Here is a 20,357-nt window from a genome sequence, read left to right on the forward strand (position 1 = left end):
ACCACCTACTCTCTCGAGAAAGGAAAAAAAAGAAATCTCTCAAACCCGGGAAAAATCCGAAAGTTCTCTCGTGAGAAGTATCTTCCATTCCGGGAAGGGAAACACTTCGGAACTAACGATGTTAATGGCGAGCGAGGAGAGAGAGAGAGAGAGAGAGAGAGAGAGAGAGAGAGAGAGAGAGAGAGAGAGAGAGAGAGTGTGTGTGTGTGTGTGTGTGTGTGTCCTTCGTAAAACATCGTTGCAGGAACGCGGGCGCGAGTGTTAGTAAAGGGAACCAGTGGAGGCGAGCAACGTCGCACCTTACGCGGTCTCTCTCCCCCGGGAAATTTCAATGCGGAAAATCTCGGCGGTGAGACGGAATAAACTGGAGCGTGCATAACTCGGTTGCCTTTGCCACCGGCTGCTGCTTTCTGCCGCTATAAATTCATAAACTACAAGTTTGCCGCAACAGCGACGACGGCGGCGGGTCCCTTCGTCCTCGGAGCGCCGCCTCGGCGCTGTTCCATCGCCACCCACACGCCTTACCCCCTCAAGAGGGAGGTTGAAGACGGCGAAGGGGACTGGGATGGCAAGGACGAGGGAGGGAGGGGGAGAAACTGTTGGAAAGTTTCCCCGGTTACCTCCCGTGGTAGCCTCCGCCCACGCACCTTCCAGAACCGCCGCCGGCGGGCGAGAGAAACTCGAGTCGGTGCCTCGATAAATTTGCGAGTAGTTAGTTACAGCAAGAAACTCCCTCGGCGGTGGTTTTGACACACGGACACGTGCGGCCGTGTACGCGCGAGCGAGCGCCAGAACCATCGCCTCCACCGCCGTCGTCATCGTCGTCTTCGTCGTCGTCGTCGCCGTCGCTGTTGCCATCGCCGTGCGCGCTTGGATATTAAATTCACCTTGGAGTACGAGGGAGAAAATCGGCTTTCCGATCGGAACTCGCTCACTCGCACGGAACTCTGAGAGCTCGACGCGATTGTCGCCGGAGCCGCTCGCGCTCGCGGCGGTTTGTTTTCTAACGAGCTTCCTCGCGGCTGCGATCGATCGCGTAAGTTTCGCAAGTCGCGAACAATTACGCCGCGGCTAGGTCGAGGCGGTAGATACTTCGTATGCGCCTTACGTCTTTCAATATGCAGTTGCTAATTCTTTTCGCGAGCGCGTCTGTAACTCTTACTCGCAACTCCAATCATTTCTCAGGGAATAAATGCAGATGTTTTAAAATTTTGACGAAAGTTGGTTCTCATACATCTGTATTAAACATCTTTTTTCTACACACAATCGCTAAATTATATTACCATTACCTTTTTTTAAATGGAAAAAAAAGATTTGATATACAAATAATCAGCTCATATAATTTGTCTCTCATCTAAATTTCTGTCGATGACTTTTTATTTAAGCGTTCGCAAAGTAATAGCCGGTACCATACTCGCGTCGTTTCTTATGCACCAAGTCGACGGTGGCTTTTTTAAACGGTGAGCGTAATCCAACGCTAAAAGTTCGCGCTCCAATGAGTGCGGCGCCTTCTTGTAAGACGATTCGTATCGCCGGCAACTTCTGGCATCGTCCTGTTACGGGTTTTCGGTCAATTTGTGCTCGCTGTCGAGCATCGCCGGTGACGTCCGCGGTATCACGTCCGGTAATTCGATATGCGCGGTAGAAAGTTCGTGTTTTTCCGCGGGAGTAAGCGGCCAGTGAGTAAGTGCGCGCGATCAGCATTCCCTTCTCGTACGGAATTACGCGAGGAAGGTGATGCGCGTGAGGCGAAAGTCAACGCGTGACACGTGGCGCGACGAATTAATTATGCGATCGCGCGCGTAACCGTTGTCGTCGCGCATTTATGGGAGAACGCCTGGATTCGAAGAAAGAAGGGACACGATCGTGCCGCGCACGTGTCGAGGAACAATTCTCTATTCTCCTCAATCTAAACATACAAAGAAGAGAAACCCAGTATTTTAACAAACGTGTGTTAACCATATGTTTAATGGATATTGACCAACATTGTGATGAAATCAGGTAACAGATACTTAACAATCTTCATCTTTTGCCACGCACAAAATATGAAAAAAATTTTAATTTAGGAATTTGTAGATTGAATTTGATTTTCTTGTGTTTGAATCTTTTTAAGGATTTCATATTTTCTAGTCTGTACTCTGCAGAAAACTAAAAATATGAACTAAAATTGTGCGGGAAATATAACTCAGATAGAATGATCTTTTGAATAGTCAGGTTTTTTTGTCATCTGGTTTTTCTTTTCTTACAAATATTCACCCGTTTTCTTAGAGTCTTAAGCCACATCGAGTCTTAATTAGCGTGCCCAGGTGTAAAGCACACGCGGCACACGTGTTGTTGGCTTGAACACGTTTCTGCTATGGTTTCATCATAATTCGCTCATGGTCCTCCCGAAAGTCTTGACAGAGATTTCAAAATCATTCAAAATTAATATATTATTAAAACTTTCTTAACCGTTGATTTAGGCATATGCAACGTTAACTGTACATAGCGTAATTATAGACCGCTATGTTTTCTTGCGAGACAGAGAAAGGGAGACAGAGGCTGATGCTTTTTATTTTTTTTTATCGCAGCTTCGTACTTTCATAAGACTTGCGTTGATTTTAACGTACTCGATATTTTACTCTGAAACAACGTCCGAGTCCGCGCAGTGTCGATCGCTCGCGATATCTTTGATGGCCGCTCCCGCGTCCGTATATCCACGAAATCTTTTCGCGGCTGCCCGACCGTTTTGCGCCCCGTCGAACGCAAACGTGGATCGACATGGTCGCGGCTACCGGATTTCACCCCTGGCTACACACTCTTTTCGAGTCCACGATACTTCTTCCCTCCCCCTTCGTCTTGCCTCTCAAGCGGTCCTGGCTGCCATTCGATCCGGTCCACGATAGTTCGGGAGAAGGCGCAACTCAGCTGGAATATCTTCGTGTTCGAGATACGAGTGAGCGGAGCAAAAAAAAAGAGGAAAAAGAAAAACGAAGAACACGAAGCAGAGAGAGGGAGAGAGAGAGAGAGAGAGAGAGAGAACACGTGAGATGCACTGGAATGATTTCTCCTCTATTCCTAGTTGATGAGGTCATAATTAATAAATAGCGAGATAATAATTTGTAATAGTGATTTAATTAGATTTTTAAGAAGCAATTAGCTTTAATTTTGAGATAAATAATTTAGATTTAATTTTTTCAATCACGATTAAATATCTAAAACTTAAAAGCGAACTTGATTATTATATCACACCGAATCGAATTTTATTACTGCCATTTTCGTAATAAAATTTTTATCAATATGTATCAATTCAATAACAATGCACTTGAACGACATCCATTGAAATTGGCACCTATTCCTCTCTTTTTTTTTTCAAGCTGCTCATATCGTTTGCCATATAGAATGTTGTGTCAGGATTTCGTGTTCCTATTCGAATACACGAAAATCGATTACGGAGTGTTACCTCAACGATCTCTTGTTCCCCCTCTCGTCCTCGACATTCCACTCAGAAAGAAAGAGACAGAGCGAGAGGTGGGAGAGGAAGAGAGAGAGAGAGGACAAACCTTCCGGAAGACGTCGGTGGTCGCGCGCAGAGGGGTCGTTTATATAGCCTAGATTTGATTTAAATCTCAGATTATTGTGCCAGACACGAGGCTCAGGACCAGAGACTGGCATTTTGTGATTTCCATACAGGAAGCTCTGTAACGAGAAACCACCTCTCTCTGCGTCCCTCCCTCTCATTCTTTCTCTCTTGCTATTTGCTTTCTTCTCTTCGTACCGTTCTTTCTTCTGCATTCTCTTCTTCTCGCTTGGAATCGAGCGAACAGTCGGGCTCTCGCTTGATACTGGTGTATGATTACCGAATCCTTGTTATCTAATATGGAGCTGGTATCTTCGGAGACGAAGCCGATACAGACGCATTACGTCTTTTAGCTCGTAGAAAGCCATATGTAAGCTGACATTTGCCGATAAGATAAATCATTGGTATAAAATAATGCCAATGTCGAAAGTATGTTTATCAAGAGCCTTACGGATAAACGTTACAGATAACGAAGTAAAAGCTGGAAGGATTTTCAACTGATTATTTTAGCGATTTTTGAGTATTTCTACCAATAATAATGTGTGTTATCGTTGACTAAAATTATCTTACTAATTTACGTTAACTAATAAAAGCATCTTACTAAAATATAAAAAAGAAAATAAAGAGAGTTAAAAGTTAAAAGAGACGGACAAACCGTGCGGCAAAGACAAAGAGGAAAAATCAGAAGAATCTGTCTAACCATCCTGTCGGTCCTAGAATCTAGCTTGGACCAGGTGTGCTCGTTGAGGAAACACGAGGGGGAGGGTGATCAGGCTCCGCTCAGGGGTGGACTACAGGCTCCTGGGCCGCTATGCGAACGAATGGATCATTGAGGGAGGGCGGGGCAGGGGGAGGGGGACCGGTAACGAAGGTAGAGAGACGGCGGCTACCTGAGAGGTCCTTCGCTCAGGACCTCTCCGGCGGCCCTTCTCCGGGCTTTTTGGGCGCCCAACTGTCTGTGCCGGTTATACTGCTTTCGGTACGCGTCGGCGGCGGCGCGGCGGCACCGATTTTCTACTTCAGGATTCTCGGAGAGTGAATTCGAGCGTATCCGGCAAACGCCGACGGCTCTCTCCGATGGCATGCCGGAGAAATGATTTCAGATCTTTCATCATTTGTTGCTTTCCATTTTCTTTTTTAAACAGCATTTTAAGCGATATGTTTGCACAGTATTATAGGGTGGATACTATAATCGTTTGTGGACTCGTGTCACGAACGAGACTGTAGACGAATATCGGTTCCATTGAATAAATATGTGATTTATTACAGCCAATATTTGGACTTTAGACTCTAATATTAGACGATAATGATGATTTTTACTTAGATTGATACTGTATTATAAATATTAAGCAAGTATTTATTTGGATTCGTATTTTATTCTAGAAAATATATAATGATGTTCATTATAAGATGTTAGGTTAAATAGCTGCTCTATCATGAAATGTAAACCAAAGTGAAACTTCATACCTGACAGTCAATTTATGAGATTATTTGGTACAGTCAGTATTTGAAAACTAAGACCATCTTGACAGACTAACGGAGTCAGATGTAAAAAGCTTCATCGTTGTTTTTGGATATTTTTATTTTAGTTAGTGCTCGATGTTTGCTTGACGGCACACGTGATGGTGTTTAGATCTTCATATATCTAACGTTGATCAAATATTGAATCTATTAATAGAGCTCTTATTAGAAACGATTTCTACGATTACGCTTGAGTAAATACACTATTATAATATGATACACGTGAGTGGTTACACCGTCTTGCAGCTTTTAAAAGGAGTTACTAAGTTATTTTATGAAAGAAAATATGAATATTTTATGAAATCCACAAACACACCAACAATTAAGCCGTTAAGCTTTCTGCCTGAAAGTTCGTTGCACAATCATTGTCGTCTACGAAGACTTTATTATTCTAATCGCTCACACGTGACAGAATTACATCCACGTACGCACGATCAAATATTGAATATGTTAATAGATTCGCTTATCAGTTGGCGCTATCCGTGATTAGAACTTATTATAAATATAGAAACCAGTGCAGGGGGGGGGGCGACTATGAATGTAATACGACCTCGTGATGTAATCGTGTAAGGCGGACGAGTCGCGCGTGGGTGATCGGTCGCGGGCTACTGCGCATTGTAAGTTACATTTAACATACACACATGTAACATATACATATAAATACGCACGTGCGCACGGGTAAAAGGACGCCAAGGTGTCGGCAAACACGAGCGAGTACAGATAACCTCGGGGTAAACGTGTAAACTCGGCTACCAGTGTTACGAAACCAAGCAAGGTCTGGGAATCTCCTCTGTTTTCCGTGTTAATATTTGAACAGCTCCGTCTCGTAGCCAACCGACCGACGCGACGCAAACGCGACGATTTGGAAAAAAACAACAGGAGAAAAGGAAAAGAAAGAAAGAAAAGAAAAACACGTGCGATTTTTTTCTGCATGTTTGTACCGTTTGGAGAGACGTTGCATCTATAATGCAACGTAAATACTAAAACGACGCGACGGGGTGTCCGAACATACTGGCGCCGTTTTTCTATAAGCACAGGTATAGCCGAACGCGTCTGATGTCTGTCTATTTCTCGTCGTCGTATCAATGATGCTAAAAGTTTTCTCAAAAGGAAAGCCGACATTAAAGCCGCAAAAATGCGACGTAGACACGATATTAATGATTGGAACCGAATATAAGCCTTTTAAACCGAGGATAAGCCTAAAACTACGGAATCCCATTAAAAGGTTTCACTTAACACTGACTTTCTTCAGGTAGATCCTTAAGCCTCGTGGGACAGTTCTTTAGAAAAACTATCACACAAAAAAGAGCAGCAGGCATTCTTTAACATTTTATTAGTCCTCTAAATGGAAATTTTTCTCGGAAGCAAGGAAGAAAGTAGTAAGTGTCGAATGTATTTTTTCCCTGTGGCTGTCGCCTAATAACTCAACAAAAAAATGACTTTTTTTGAACACCAAAAGATGACTAGTCATTTTCTGTAATTTTTTGGACGCTGAATACAATATTTTTTAATTATATTAATCAAACTTAAGGATTTTTCAGATCGCTGAATACTAATCTGATATCAAAGTTGTTAAATTCAAAGTGACGGAGCCAATATGGCGGGTATCAAAAGTAAAAATTCGAATTCCTTTTAGAGCTGAAAGTCCTAACAACTTAATTTTTATTGCAATAAAACTTCTCCAACACGTCACATATCGTAGATGTAATATGCAAAAATACACTAAAATAGTCCTTTTTGAAATTTCTCAAAATTGTGACGTGATAGAACACTTTAGTAAACGGGATCGTATTCAGCATCCAAAAAAACTACGGGAAACGATTATTCTCATTCTTATGCATTTTTTTTTACAGCGTAATCGAAATTTTCTTTTTCGAGAGAGACGTCAGGTAGAAATCTCTAGCACGATATACATGTAACAATTTCGTGAAGTTCGGAATCCGGTCAAGCGCCAGTATAGCGAATCGGCAAAATCCCCCCCCCCCCCCAAAAAGAAGGAAAAGAAACACGTTTAATTCTATGCATTCCAATCTTTTTTGGGATACGCTTTCGAGTTTTCAGTCGCGTTTTGTAAAACGCAACAGCAGTGCGAACTGCTCGCGCGCGACTCGCATGAATATTCATCTCCGGCGTGGAAATTCGTCACGAAATTTCCACGTCACGCCGTTAAAGCGCCTCGCTTGTATCCGCGAGTATATTTCCTGCTCTGACTCTCTCTCTCTCTCTCTCTCTCTCTCTCTCTCTCTCTCTCTCTCGCTCTCCCCCCTCCCCCTCTTCCTTCTCTCTTTCTCTATCACGTCGGGTATCCCGAAAGGTATTCTGAGTCGCTTTCCGCCGCGCCCACCCCCGGAGGGATTATTTCCTATTAATATGCATTATGGCAAGCATGCCACAAAGCAACGAGAGAGCCAGCCTGGCACTGTGATGTAAATAAACTTAGGCTCCCGGATCTTCCTCCTTGCCTCGGACACGCTTCTTTTGTAATTTCGTCCCGCGCAGCTTTGTCTCTTCGAGGTAATACTTGCTACACCAACTGTCCGGTAAACATTTTTCATTTTCCTTAATTCGGTCGTTTGGCGCTACCCTGCGTAATTTAAGAGAGACATAACAATGACACAATTCTGCAATAGCACGCGAAAAAAAAAGGGTTTCGGTTCAGGAGTTCTGCGAAGTCTCCCGCGTTTGGCGTATAGTTTCTCTTTCTTATAATTATTTTTCTTTCTCTGCAAAGAGGCAAAAAAATGAAATGCTCGGAACGTTACGGAATTATTTTTTTCAACCGGAAGATTTATCTTTTATTCATTATGACTTGATAATATGATAATTCTATAAATAGGTCATCCATACGCCCGTGCAGTGGAGCAAGTATGTGATGACTCAATAACCCTTGCCCTTGACGTAACTTCTTATGAGTAACCTGTCGGTTTCATAACGGGGAATGTGAAGGAAGACGCATTTTTCGCGCGACAGGCTGTGGCCCGGGTATTCTTGAACGGGCGCCATCCTGAGCATTTATAAACAAATTTGAGAATCGTATATCACGGTCATTGTCCCTAGCCCTCGTGCTGACGAAGATCGTCGTATAAGAGAGCCATGTACGGTGAATGACAAAAGAGAGCGAAAGAGAAAGAGACAGGCGGAGAGGGAAAGAAAAGGAGAGACGGTAGAATGCTTGTGTCGATGAGCCCTTTTGAATCGATCGGCATTTGAATAAATTCACCTGCACGCCCTTCGAAAGGAACTGTGTCAAGAGAGCGCAAAATAATGGTTTAAGGAACTAGCGTGGAGAAAAAAAAGGATTATATCGAGAAATATTTTTTTTTCTATTGAAAAGTCGCGCTGTTTTCATAATTATGATATTCGCTTATTTAACTGCTTGATTATTCAATCATTTAATTAATTACGACGCTGCTCGGGAGGTTTAGACTTTAAAATACAACGTTGTTTTCTCGTTACGCGTTCAACGTCTTTGATATTTTTTTTATTTACGTTTGCTCCATTGAAAGAGCGATGTACAGTCATACTTAACGTGGGACGTGAAATGCTGATTGATCTGCTTTTCCGCAATTATGTTGCATCCAGTACAGAAGTGTCGTTTATCGTATCAGTCGAAATAGTCGCATATTTTATCCCTATTCGTTTTTCAGCGTCGAGCGGCGTCGGAATCTTCGCAGGACGAAATACGTAACTGAAATCTCAGCATCCAGACCCCTGCGCACCTCTCCCTGCACTCCTCTCTCTCCCCTTCCCCCCCCCCTCTCTCTCTCTCTCTCTCTCTCTCTCTCTCTCGCGCGCGCGCGCGCGCGACAACCATGGATGGCCCCACAACGACTCGCCGCTCTGCGCTCGTTTTCCCTCCCCTTTTCATCCCCTGTCGGCGTCGGAGGGTCTGTAGCCGCAGCTGCCGCACAGCTCTCGGCCAGGTGTGCACTCTCGCAATGTTGCCGCTAGGGTAAATTTCCCCCCCCCCCCGGCCCCTGCTCGCTGTCCCCCCCTCGCCTTTCCGTACCGCAGCTCTTCTCTTCACGGTTAGTTTTCGCCGTCGCCATCGAACCGTCCTCAATTCGGACGAAACCGATGCCAGGATTTCGCATACCTCGGAAAATATTTGCCGCCACGCACAAAGGCGACCCACGCGCTGCCGCTGCTCGTTCGACACGCAAATATCATCTCTAATAATATTCTTAGGTTTGCTTTAATCCAATAGACAGTTTTTGAGTGCGCTTTGGAAAAACAGCGTCTGACCATAACATTTATTTACTTTTCCTTGTCATACATGTTTATATCTGTCAACGACCTAATTCTTTATTTCAGATCGCAAAGATTATTGGTTTCAACAAATATATCAATTTCTCTAATACAGCTGTGATTTCATTACAAAATTTTTTAACAACTACAGTTTTACCAATATTGGAAGTTGATACTACAAGTAGATATTATCTCTCGTAGGTTTGATGAAACATTTGGCGTCACTAATAAGTAGTGTTGTAATTAAGCACAATCTCGAACGAGACAGTGGTATTTTGCAGAGAAACGTAATTAGTATTTCTCGTATATGATAATCTATCGTTAACACGTACAGACGACTCTCTCTTCTTCCCAATTAAGATTTATCGATGACTGATTGATATCAATAAATGCTAATAATAGCAAATAACATAGCCAATAACAGCAAATAATTTACCACTGTACTGTAATATAAAAAGTAAAAACCATTTTACATAAATCTGAAAAATTTACATCTGTATATTGTCAGTGCAATTGTTACATCACCCTCTTTATCTCGACTTCTTATCTCGCATTTATTCCGCAATTTGTACGCGAAATATGCGCGTTTCGAACGAGCTCGGTCGGTCGATCGACGCGCGTGGACGCGAATTTTGGTGCGACGCAGCGTGATGAAATGTATTTTTATTGCAGGACGTATACACAGTCGACAGATAGGAAATTGCGGAAACCAGCGACCGACGATGTCTCGATAAGAGCGGCGTCGGGCTACGCTCTCATTGCCTCAATTTCCACTTCCACTTCCACTTCCGGTCGCGATCGCTTTTTCCCATCGGCCGAGCCTAAAAAACCAGCGTCACGAACCCGCGCGAACCCGTGTGCGTCACGCTCGCTCGGCATTGTCGAGTGAAAAAGTGGCGCAATAAAAATGGCTAGTGCGTAAAGCCGCCAAATGTACGCGCGAATATTTTTTTTCCTCAAAAGCGTCCTCGCGAACATTTTGGAACCCATCGCGGCATGAAAGCCTTATCGTAACAGGTTGCGATCGTATCTAAACGCTATAATAGTATCTTTGTGTCGAGACAGGCAAAAATGGACTCATATTGCAGCATAGATAAATCGTGCGACGGAAAAGTACAAATAATACTTTTTTTTTACTTTACTTAAATATGTCTGTCGAATGAAAATAGCTTGTTCTCTCTTACCACTGAACGCCTTTGACTTTAATTAATTCGTGCGGCGCAGGAGATAAGATCCCAGTAAATTCAATTTCGTGTTGTCGCACTGCCGGAAATACCATCGAAAGCGAGTGCGACGTGCGACCTATTGCGGAACGGGGCAAGCGGGAGAGAAGTAGGATCCATGGATCTATGGATCCGAGGCGTCACGACGCTCGGCTGAGCGTGTATCCCACCTGAATACCGGAAGCCAGGGGTTCCCCGTGACGATGAGGAGGGAGAGAGAGAGAGAGAGAGAGAGAGAGAAAGAGCGAGAGAGCGGGAGATAGAGCTAGCCTACCGGAACACCGGAACCGGAAGGGTGCGGAACCTACGCGCTGATTTCATCCGCTGATGAGACCGTAGCGGCTCGTTGACTTTACCAATGTTGTTATTAGATAGTCTGCGTTCGTCAAAACGCGCTGTTCTTAGGACATGAGCATTACATTTCGGACAATGCAGGATAATTTAAAATACCTTCCATTAAAACGTTACAAATAAATTTAAAAATTCTGAAACTTGAAAGCACATTAAATGAGCAATACATATATTTTACGTGCAAATATTATGCTTAGCAATTTGCGAAGAGTAAAATGCGTGAGACTTATGTGCAGAAAAAATGCGAGCGTTCTGTACTTAATTTATTTTGAACATTGATATGCTCATTACACTACATTTACAAGACACTATTTTATATCGTGATTTTTTATTTATCTAAACACTTATATTTGAGTCATATCGCTTACAAATGATCCGCCAGGTGAAGGTGGTCCGATCTCCGGACAAATCCAGAGGCACGCGAGCTTATTTTGACACACAGGCGTCTCTTTCAGCTGCGTCGACCGAGGCGAGCCTCGCGGATCTCACGTCAAAAGATTACTTTGTGCCGTCCGCGAACGATGACTAATGAGCCGGGGTGGTTTAAACAAAACGTCGGCGTATCGGCGCGGCCCCGAACGAAATTGCTCGGCAACCTACCGCGTTGCGGCCGGTGCGCCTAAACAAGAGGCCGCCATTAGGGCCAAATGACTCGAGGCAGCTAGCCACTCGTGATTAAAAGGGCGATTTGTTAAACGGATACCGACGCCTGGCATCGCGGCGACGTGAGATGGCCAGATTTTAACCCTATCTTCTCTGCGTTCACGAAATAGCTCGCGTTTTGGGCCTTCTTTCCTTCCTTTCCTTTTTATTGTTCGACGCGTGGCGAACTTGGCGAGCGCGCGATAACTCAGATATTTCATTTCGGCGACGGCGCATTCCGCGAAATTCACCTCGCAATGTGCTCGGTGGCAGTTTTGTGTACAGGCTTGTATAAGTGGCTACGCTGATTGCGACGATCCCGTTATTTCCGTTAACACAGCTCCTTGTTAGGATACGCCATTGCGAGCTGATGAAGGGAATAATGTTTCGCGAATTGTAATTAAATTTGAAACACTCACCAACTCGCACTCATCAAAGGTAATTCTTATTCTGTTTTATTTAAAAATTTAAAATATATAAAACTGTTTTGCGTTTTGAAAATTATTATACAAAGTTAAATTCAACGATTATAATGTTATAGCGAAATTCGATATCTATATATTTGAAAGTTGTCAGGACCGTCTCTTCTGTCAACGTGTTAACGAGGGGGTTACGCATGCCATTACAGTTACAATCGTCATAAATATTTAAATAATATTCGTTCACCCTGATTTATGCGTAACACCGCCCGGTTACGGCGACGAGAAATCGCGTCGGATTTCCCCATCGTGTCAGCATGGGAATTTCGACGAGGGCAGGTGGAGCATAATTAAAGTCGCGCGCGCACGGCGTTCCCTTTTTATGGGAAATCCGTGGACGAAGCACCTGCCAAAACGGCCGATCGTGTTGGACGGCACGACGTGAACGACGAGATTTCGCTTTGGCATTTAATAACGCCGAGGTTATGGGAACCCGGTCACACGGGTGGAACAACCACTCCCCTTAAGTACAGTGATTATGCCACGGGGGACACGGTATTTGCGCAATGCATCGCAGGTCTTATGTCGAAAGAGATCGCCTATATATGTATCGGGCGATTATCGATCCATCTCCAATGAAACGATTGCAAGTTTGTTTGATAAATCGCATTCTACGTTAAACGATTGCACTTGCCATCATGTAATGTTAATGTTAAAATAAATGGTAGTAACAGCCGTAGTAATTTTTATCACGATTTTCCTCACTCGTCGAGAATTAAATGAGATCAGAAGATTGAAAAGTCGTTAATCTTGGTGCGCACGCATTTGTCAGTATTTACAAGCGGCATTTTGCGACGCAAAAATTTCCTGTCCAAGGGTAGGTTTCTCTTGGTCGCAAATAGCGAATATCCAATCTCCGTAAAGCTCCGTATAGCTTTGATTGATGATATTCGTGCCAGGAGAGAGCGAGTTGAACTCGTCAACCAAGGGGGGTGGTAGTTTCGGGGGTGAAATTGTCTTGTCACTTTGACAAATGGTTAAGTGGAGCGACACTTAAAACTGTCTGCAGTTCCGATTTCTTAAATATTTTTTTTCTCTTTTTTCTCGACCACCTACTGTGTGTCTTTTCTAAATGTCTGCAAATGACCTTGCAAAATCCGTTGTTTCGGTATGTCAAAAGATACTCAAACTGTCTTGATCGATAATTAATCATTGTTGTTAAATCTCGATCAAAGAATGCCGTGTTTTCTTAGGACAATTTACAAAACCCTTTCTCATATAAAATACTTTGTGTAGAGATATATTTTACATGGTTTTTGACAGTACTTTTTTCAATAGCTTTCTGAGATATTCCTTGAAACTTAAAATTGCATTTTTCTCAAAATTACTCCGGATAGATATTGATTGTTTTTCCCCCGTACTTTTCATATTTGATTTATTTATATTTGTATATTTGTTTGTATATATATATATATAAACTGTTAATGTTTAATGATTTAATAATGGTTTATAGTATATTTATATTGTGTATATTTATTCTTCTATATTTAATACCGAATATGTATATCTTCGTTATACTTTCGGTGAAATCGAATGCTTGCATAAGTCACACTCTGTGGTCATGCCCAAAGATAGATCGAAAGCTACGTCTATTAATTCGAATGCTTGCCGCTGAGTTACGCTCTACTTGACAAAGGAATGTGCGGTCGTCATTCGGTACAATCTGTCATCGTGGCAATCTCTGCGTACAGACTCAAAGTGCTTCGCTGCGGCTTTGCCGATTATGGATAAAACGATTTTAATTAGAGTTTATCGAAATTATCAAAATAAAAGTATATATCTGTAGTTACATGATTTTCTCGCGAGCAGGCGAATTAATCAAAATGCAAGAAATATCGCTTGCATATCATAAAATTTCCATACGATGAATAATTGGATATCGACACCCGTTGATTCAGATTATCTCGAAATCTCGGCAACGCGATCCAATTGTCGTGTAAATTTCGTGTTCGCATCAAGCTACCGCGGCAATTCTCTCGGATTACGAGAGCCGAGAGTGTTGTCTCCGCGTTGCGTTACAAATTTCTACGAATGCAAGTGCATCACAGTGCTCAGCGCCTTTTCGCATTCCGTAGCGCAATGTAATACGCGAAACGCCCAGCCTCAACATTATTCACCGTCCAATTCGTATATCGTTGCCAATAATCGCTAACGACAGCTCGATTACACAGTGAGAGATCTCTCGGTGGCGATTCATCTACTTGACACACGCTTTTATCGCGTATCGACGATTTTCCGCGGCGAGGACTTTTCCGCGCGCGGCTTCTCATAGTGAAAAACATAGAAAGTGAAAAAAACAGACCGCTTCTATTTGCGGCACAATAAAGAAAAACGATTTCACTCATTGTCCCGCGTTCTGCCGCGTTCTCCAGCAGCTTGCTCGAGCTCACCTTTCGCTCTCCGTTCTTCCGATTCTCCGGCAAACAACCTATTCGCCGAGGGCGAATCTGCTTGTCCCGGCGACATATTGCGCCGACCAAAAATCACATTCCTACCGACCCCTACCGAATTATAGCGTCGGCGGTATTCACCATGGTGAATTCACATTCCCACACACACACACACATGCGCGCGCGCGCGCGCCCGCGCGCGAGCGTATGGGGGGTGCGGCGACGGGGACTCACGCAACCGACACGCATGAATGCCTAATGCCTGCGGACAGTGATTTCCACCCTCGACGAGAAAGCGCGCCTCCTACCTCGTTCCCGCTTTCGATCCGCGCTTGCCCCGTCCACCCTTTCTGTGGGCAGATGGGGTTCTCACGACCCCACCCCGCACTCACCTATAGCCCACGATGTCGCACGTAATCGGTCGCACGATAATGCCCGCTGTCACAACACGCAAACACACGCCCGTGTTCCGATTAAGAAATCAAAGGATTAGCCGTGACTTTGGGATAAACGTTCCGTTTCATTAGAGATATTATTCGACGGCTGCACGATGTAATATGCGTGCGGCAGATTCCAGTAGCTCCTTTGTGTAACTTATTATACGTTCTGACCGTGACAAGAGGCTTCGTAAAACGCGCCTATAACGCGATTATGGCAATAAGTACCCGTTAGTCCATTTGATGTAGCGCCGTAAGTTCTTAAATCATATTATGTCGCGGCAACAAAACTCCGAGAGATACCGGTTGACTGTAATGAAGATTTAATATTCATCATTTCGTCCTATTTAATGTTAACTCATATATATTATACATTTCTATTCATTTCCGACAATAATTACGTTTCATTAGTCTACAAAAATCTGATATTTTCTGTCAGCAGCACCAGTGATAACTCGATAAAGCCGATACGAAAGCGTTCGCGTCGAAAAGAGCGCCCAATAAATTCCGCTAACGGATAATGTATCAATGCCGCGGAGTCACGACGGTATAATATGTAGATGTAGAAAGAGAGAGGCGAAGTATGTATGTGTGTGTGCGCCGCGCGCGCGCGCGCGTGTGTTTCGTTATTACACGCGCGATAGGCGTATTGCAAATAAACGTATCGACACATACGTCGTGCTCCACACTCCGCCGCACAACACGGGTCTACACCTTGTCACCATCGACGCCGCCCTGCGCGTTCGTTACGCGCGTATATTATTCATCCCGCGTGTCGACTACGTTGAGACGATAATGGCCGGTTGTCGCTCGTCTATCTTTACTGACGTCACTGTTAACAGGTTGGGCGAAAATACGTCCTGCCGACTGCCGACAGCCTCATCGTCGTCGTCGTCGTCGCGCTCGTTAACTGCTTCTTCTGCGAGAGGATATTTGCGCGAAATGCGAAATAGCCGGAAGCGACCCGCGTCGCGTCGTTAATTTAGAAACGTTAACAAAATTAATTCCTGTATTTTAGCGATTATATATATATTTTGTTGTACAAATAATAGAACTGGGTATTAATGAGTTTTATGTTTTCTCTGTCTTTCAGGTCAGATAGCGATCGTAAAATGTTGAACCCGGAAACCGGCTGCTACTCCGAATCCGTACGAGCATGGTGAGTACAATTAAATTTTTCTGATCGATCCGACCTCGCGACAGCGAGATTATGTCACCTTTTAATATGTATTTTTATCTATTTTACCGCGTATCCATTTTTGATCGCGAGGTTAACAAAAATACACACCGGGCTTTTTTTGCCGAAAACGAAGTTAACCGTTGCACGTTGACGCGCGAGCGATCTCCCCGCGGAGATTTTAAACTGTTTTAACCGGTGCGGCGTTAAACAGCGGGCGCATTTCCGAAACAATGGGCATGAATTTTTGTATAATTCGCCACCATTCACACTCAATTTTGCCGAAAAATCTATCACCGCCGTTATTCCATCGCCGCGCGAGGTTTTCCTCGCGCGCGTGCATTTTTTTTCTTCTCCCCTCGTTCTTTCTCTCTCTTTCTCTCTCCCTTTCCTCCTCCTTCCCCCGTCCCCGCTGCACTCGTAAAAGGTAATTTGCCGCGACCGCTGATGTATTTATAACAAAACGAATTAAACTCGGCGCGCGCTGCGCGAGCAGGTAACAAAACGCGGCCGGCCGACAAAACCCCGGGAATAAAATACGCAAATATTTGCGTGTTTAATTTGAATCTCGCTTTGGGGGTCGAGCACACGGCGGTGGCGCAACGGGAGGGTTAATAATGAAATGTCGCATTGTCGTCAGAAGGGGTTGAACTTCCTCCCTCTCTGGCTCTCTTTCCTTCTCCCTCGTTCCCTGGGATGATTTTGTTGCGCGCAGCATATTGTCGTCACGTGTTGTCGCCGTAGTACCTGCGTAGGACCGCGAAGGGCCGCCGCTCTCTCTTTCTACCGCCTTCCTTTTTTTTCCCCCATCTCACCCACCCGTAACGCCATTCTCTCGCCTTTGCGTTAATTTATGACGGGCTCTACAAACTCACCACCGGATCGCGCGCGGGTAATCCGGCGGTGCCACGACCTTGCACATCGTACGCGAGACACTGCGAAAAGTGCCGCGTGCTTAACCCTTCTCTGCGAGCTGAATTCATTCTTTCTGAGGGGCACAAGTGTGTTTAAGTCGTCGAGAATGCCGCGACCCTCGAGAACGACGCGTGACGAATGCTTTTTGTGTGTGCGTGGGGGATGAGGCACCTTACCGCTCTCTCGAAATGAAACGAGGTGAAACGGCTCAATTTTCGGGTGATATTCGATGGCGCGCTTGACTTTCCCTTTGCAACATCATTGTCGACACACGATTCTGATTTAAGACATGCTTTTCGCGAATTCAATTTGAAGCGGTAATTATCATCAACCTTCTCGCGCATAATACAGAAGCTGTCAACGGAGAGATATTGATATCTCGCCCCCTTCCGTGTACTTGGTACTTTCGGTCAGGAGCGATTTATCTGCAATTGTGGTGGTTTTTCTCAGAACATTAGGGACGCGATCACGGACTGGCGGAGGATTGTACGGGGGAGGGACCGGGAGACGGTACCTTAATGCGATTAAGGTCGTTATCAGATGTCGCTTCCACTTCTTGCGCGATGACGTCGACGGTGCTCGTTTGTCATCGCACCGACGTCGTCACGGGGGTTGCATGATTTACTTCCGCCTTTCCCCTTTTCGCGCCCTCCCGTTTCCCGCCGTCGATTTCTTCGTCACGATTCGAGCGTGCGACGTGCGTCCGCGTGAAGATGAATGTATTTCCGTGACACAGACACACGGACGCGCGCGAGACAATCTCCGGCAATTAATTCAAGCGTCGCGCATCTTGTCAGCCATCATTGATTCGCATGATAAATCATTCAAGTTGTTTATACTGTAATTAACGACAAAATTGTTTACACATAATTTGAATGAAAAAGTAATTTATACGTTGTTCACTCTTACTTTACTTTGGTAACCATTTGTAATCTTGTTGTAACCATGAGTAATTTATAATGCGTTTGAACTGTACCGTCAAAGAACGGCGGGTTTTAAAATCAATTGCTTGAAGAATAATGTGCCTCCTATTTGAGGCTTGCTCAACTCGCGTGTCCGTTCGTCGTCGAGAGCGTTCCGTGAGCGAGCGGGTTAAATGTACTTCGAATTAGTTTACGACTGACACCAGCGGATTCGTGAAGCAAAAAGGGAAATAATGACAGCGCCTAGAGAATAAATTCTCAAATCGTAGTGCACGCCGGAGAGCTCGCGTGTCGCACGCAGGTCTCAGCCGTATACGCGTCAGGGAGAACATCCGAAGATTCGTTAAGGCCAGCCGTTAACGCCTTTCGCCACGACCCAGGACGGCCTAAGGCCGATTTAGTGTCGTATTAGCGGCGAAAGCGAGGAAAAATTGTCGGTCAGAACGACGAGGAAACGCAGCCTGTCGTATAAAAAAAAAAGGAAAAGGAAAAAAATGTGGCGAAGAGTTGGAGGGAACTTCGTCGAACACAGGAAGGGAAAAAAAGTAAGAATACTCCTCGCGGAAAAGATAGACTCCGTGGTCATTGAAGGCGAGGGTGTGGCCAGGAGATAGGGATGATTAGAAGCTACACCCTCCCCTCCCGTGAAGAGGGCACGAGCAGCTCCGGGGGCGCAGCCGGAAAATTCATGGAGTTACTTAGCAGTCTTCGTGCAGTCGCCCGTTTATTTTAGGGGCGAAGGCACGAAGGAAGTCGTTACGTCGTCGTCGAGAGGTCGCCCCCGGGGTGGAGACGGTAATCCTAATTAATAATTAATTACGCCGGGAGAGACCGTCTCTCTCGCCCTACTCGACCGAAGAGTAATGCTCGATCGGATTCTTCCTGTCGGCAGCGCGATTTGGCGATACGGTTCACCGGCTATTTCCGTAGATTTATGGCCATCGGGCTGCGCCGTAAATCTGATTAACGTCTTACATTAGCCGCGTTTTCCCTTTGTTAGGGAAAGCATCAGAGCGTTAAAGTCCGCTAATTAATACATATTATTCTCCCATCGCGCGCTTAATGATCGCGATATATATCTTGTATGATTTTCAACGTGCACTTGCGATAGAACCGTTAATTATCCATTTGTTGTTGTGCGATTTATTTTCCTTGCGATACATACCTACATGCCCCCTTTCCTTTTAACACGATATTTATTTCCTTAATATGGAAATGATACTTATTACATCATGAGTTATATCGTACGTATACGAATCTACACTCATATCTAATATGTTCAGCATAGAATTGAAACGAAACGTCTCGATACTCGTTTGTCAAATTCTCAAGAACGCATTTTTTTGCTTTATCGCGCGCTAATATTTGGAATGTGAGTTGTCCCTCGCAAGAACGGCACGTATGTATCTCTCGCTATGCGGAAGCGATCATCGGCAGTAAATTCTCCCGTGAATGGGACGCCACATAACATTGGACGTTCGGTGGCGACCGAAATAAATAACCATCCGGAGCTTCCTGCAGTCCAGAAGTATGGTGCTTTTCCCCGTCGTCCACGAAAAAGTCAATGCCGGACCGTCGGAAAAGTCGACCAAGTTTTACGAGGGCCGGTCGAAGAAAGAGGGAGGGATATGCGTGAGAGAGAACGAGGAGAGAAAAATCGAAGAAAAGAAGTCTGGGACTCGTTTCGGCTGGACGCTAGAAAGAGAGATCTCCCGTATACACGCCTAAAAGTTGTCTATGTGTGTTACATACTCGTGTCTGGAGATCCCAGAAACACCCTCAGTTTGTCAAAAGGCGACCCTTCGGTGCCACTTACAAGCAGCAAATTTGTCTTAGATAAGCAAAACAAACATAGCGGTTGACCGCGTCGCCATTACTATCGCCATTGCCTTCGTCTTTCTTCGTACATCTTGTTTCACATCTTCTTTTTCCCTTGATCGAAAGAAACTATAGGTTTTCTTTTATTGGACATTAATTTGCGAAACATGCAAATTTAACTAGAGTATAAATTGTGGTTCACTGGAACGTTACTAGTTTGGAGAAATCAAAAGTTTAATACTTCTCTTTTAGTATTCTGTAATTAATATGATTATTTATATTCTTTTCGAGGAAAGTCACGAAACATCAAAAGGAATCAATTAAATTTAAATTAAAAAGAAGATATATAATAAATAAATCGTGTTCTTTAAGAAAAGTGAGCTTCAAATTCTGGAACGCATCCTCGTTATTACTGATCATAATTTCTCGGACACCCTGTATAAAGGGCCGCAGCTATTAATGGTGCATCCTGTCCATGGTCACCGAGTTATGAATCGATTCCGCGAATGCCGTGTTTCGGCTACTTTCTCGCATTTCGACCGCACTAGGGATTTGCATATATTAGAGTTTATCCTTCTGAGAACGTTCGTCTTTTCGGGATGCACGCGCATTTACGAATGCTCGCTCTGAATTTTGAACAGAATTTTCGTGGCAACCTCATTATGGTTATTTGT

At 44.3% G+C, this 20,357-nt stretch overlaps 1 protein-coding gene and 1 long non-coding RNA gene across 12 annotated transcripts in view; one reads left to right on the forward strand and one right to left on the reverse strand.

Annotated features, from left to right (window-relative positions):
* The window catches only part of Soxn (SRY-box transcription factor soxNeuro), a 283,767-nt gene that overhangs the window by 216,621 nt on the left and 46,789 nt on the right, over positions 1–20,357 (forward strand). For all 11 annotated transcript variants that reach the window (XR_011721188.1, XR_011721210.1, XR_011721230.1 and 8 more), the window contains one exon: positions 15,944–16,009. Coding sequence is in view for 2 of the 11 variants with exons in the window: in XM_071722097.1 (XP_071578198.1) it covers positions 15,944–16,009 (66 nt within the window). In the remaining 9 variants the exon portion in view is untranslated. The remainder of the gene's footprint in view (positions 1–15,943; positions 16,010–20,357) is intronic.
* The window catches only part of LOC139783373 (uncharacterized), an 85,042-nt gene that overhangs the window by 23,978 nt on the left and 40,707 nt on the right, over positions 1–20,357 (reverse strand). The gene's annotated exons all lie outside the window — the stretch shown is intronic.

Source organism: Temnothorax nylanderi, unplaced genomic scaffold (genome assembly GCF_030848795.1).
Source record: "Temnothorax nylanderi isolate EJ_2023f unplaced genomic scaffold, tnyl_v1.0 TNYL_tig0001_pilon, whole genome shotgun sequence".
Classification (NCBI taxonomy): Eukaryota; Metazoa; Arthropoda; class Insecta; order Hymenoptera; family Formicidae; genus Temnothorax; species Temnothorax nylanderi.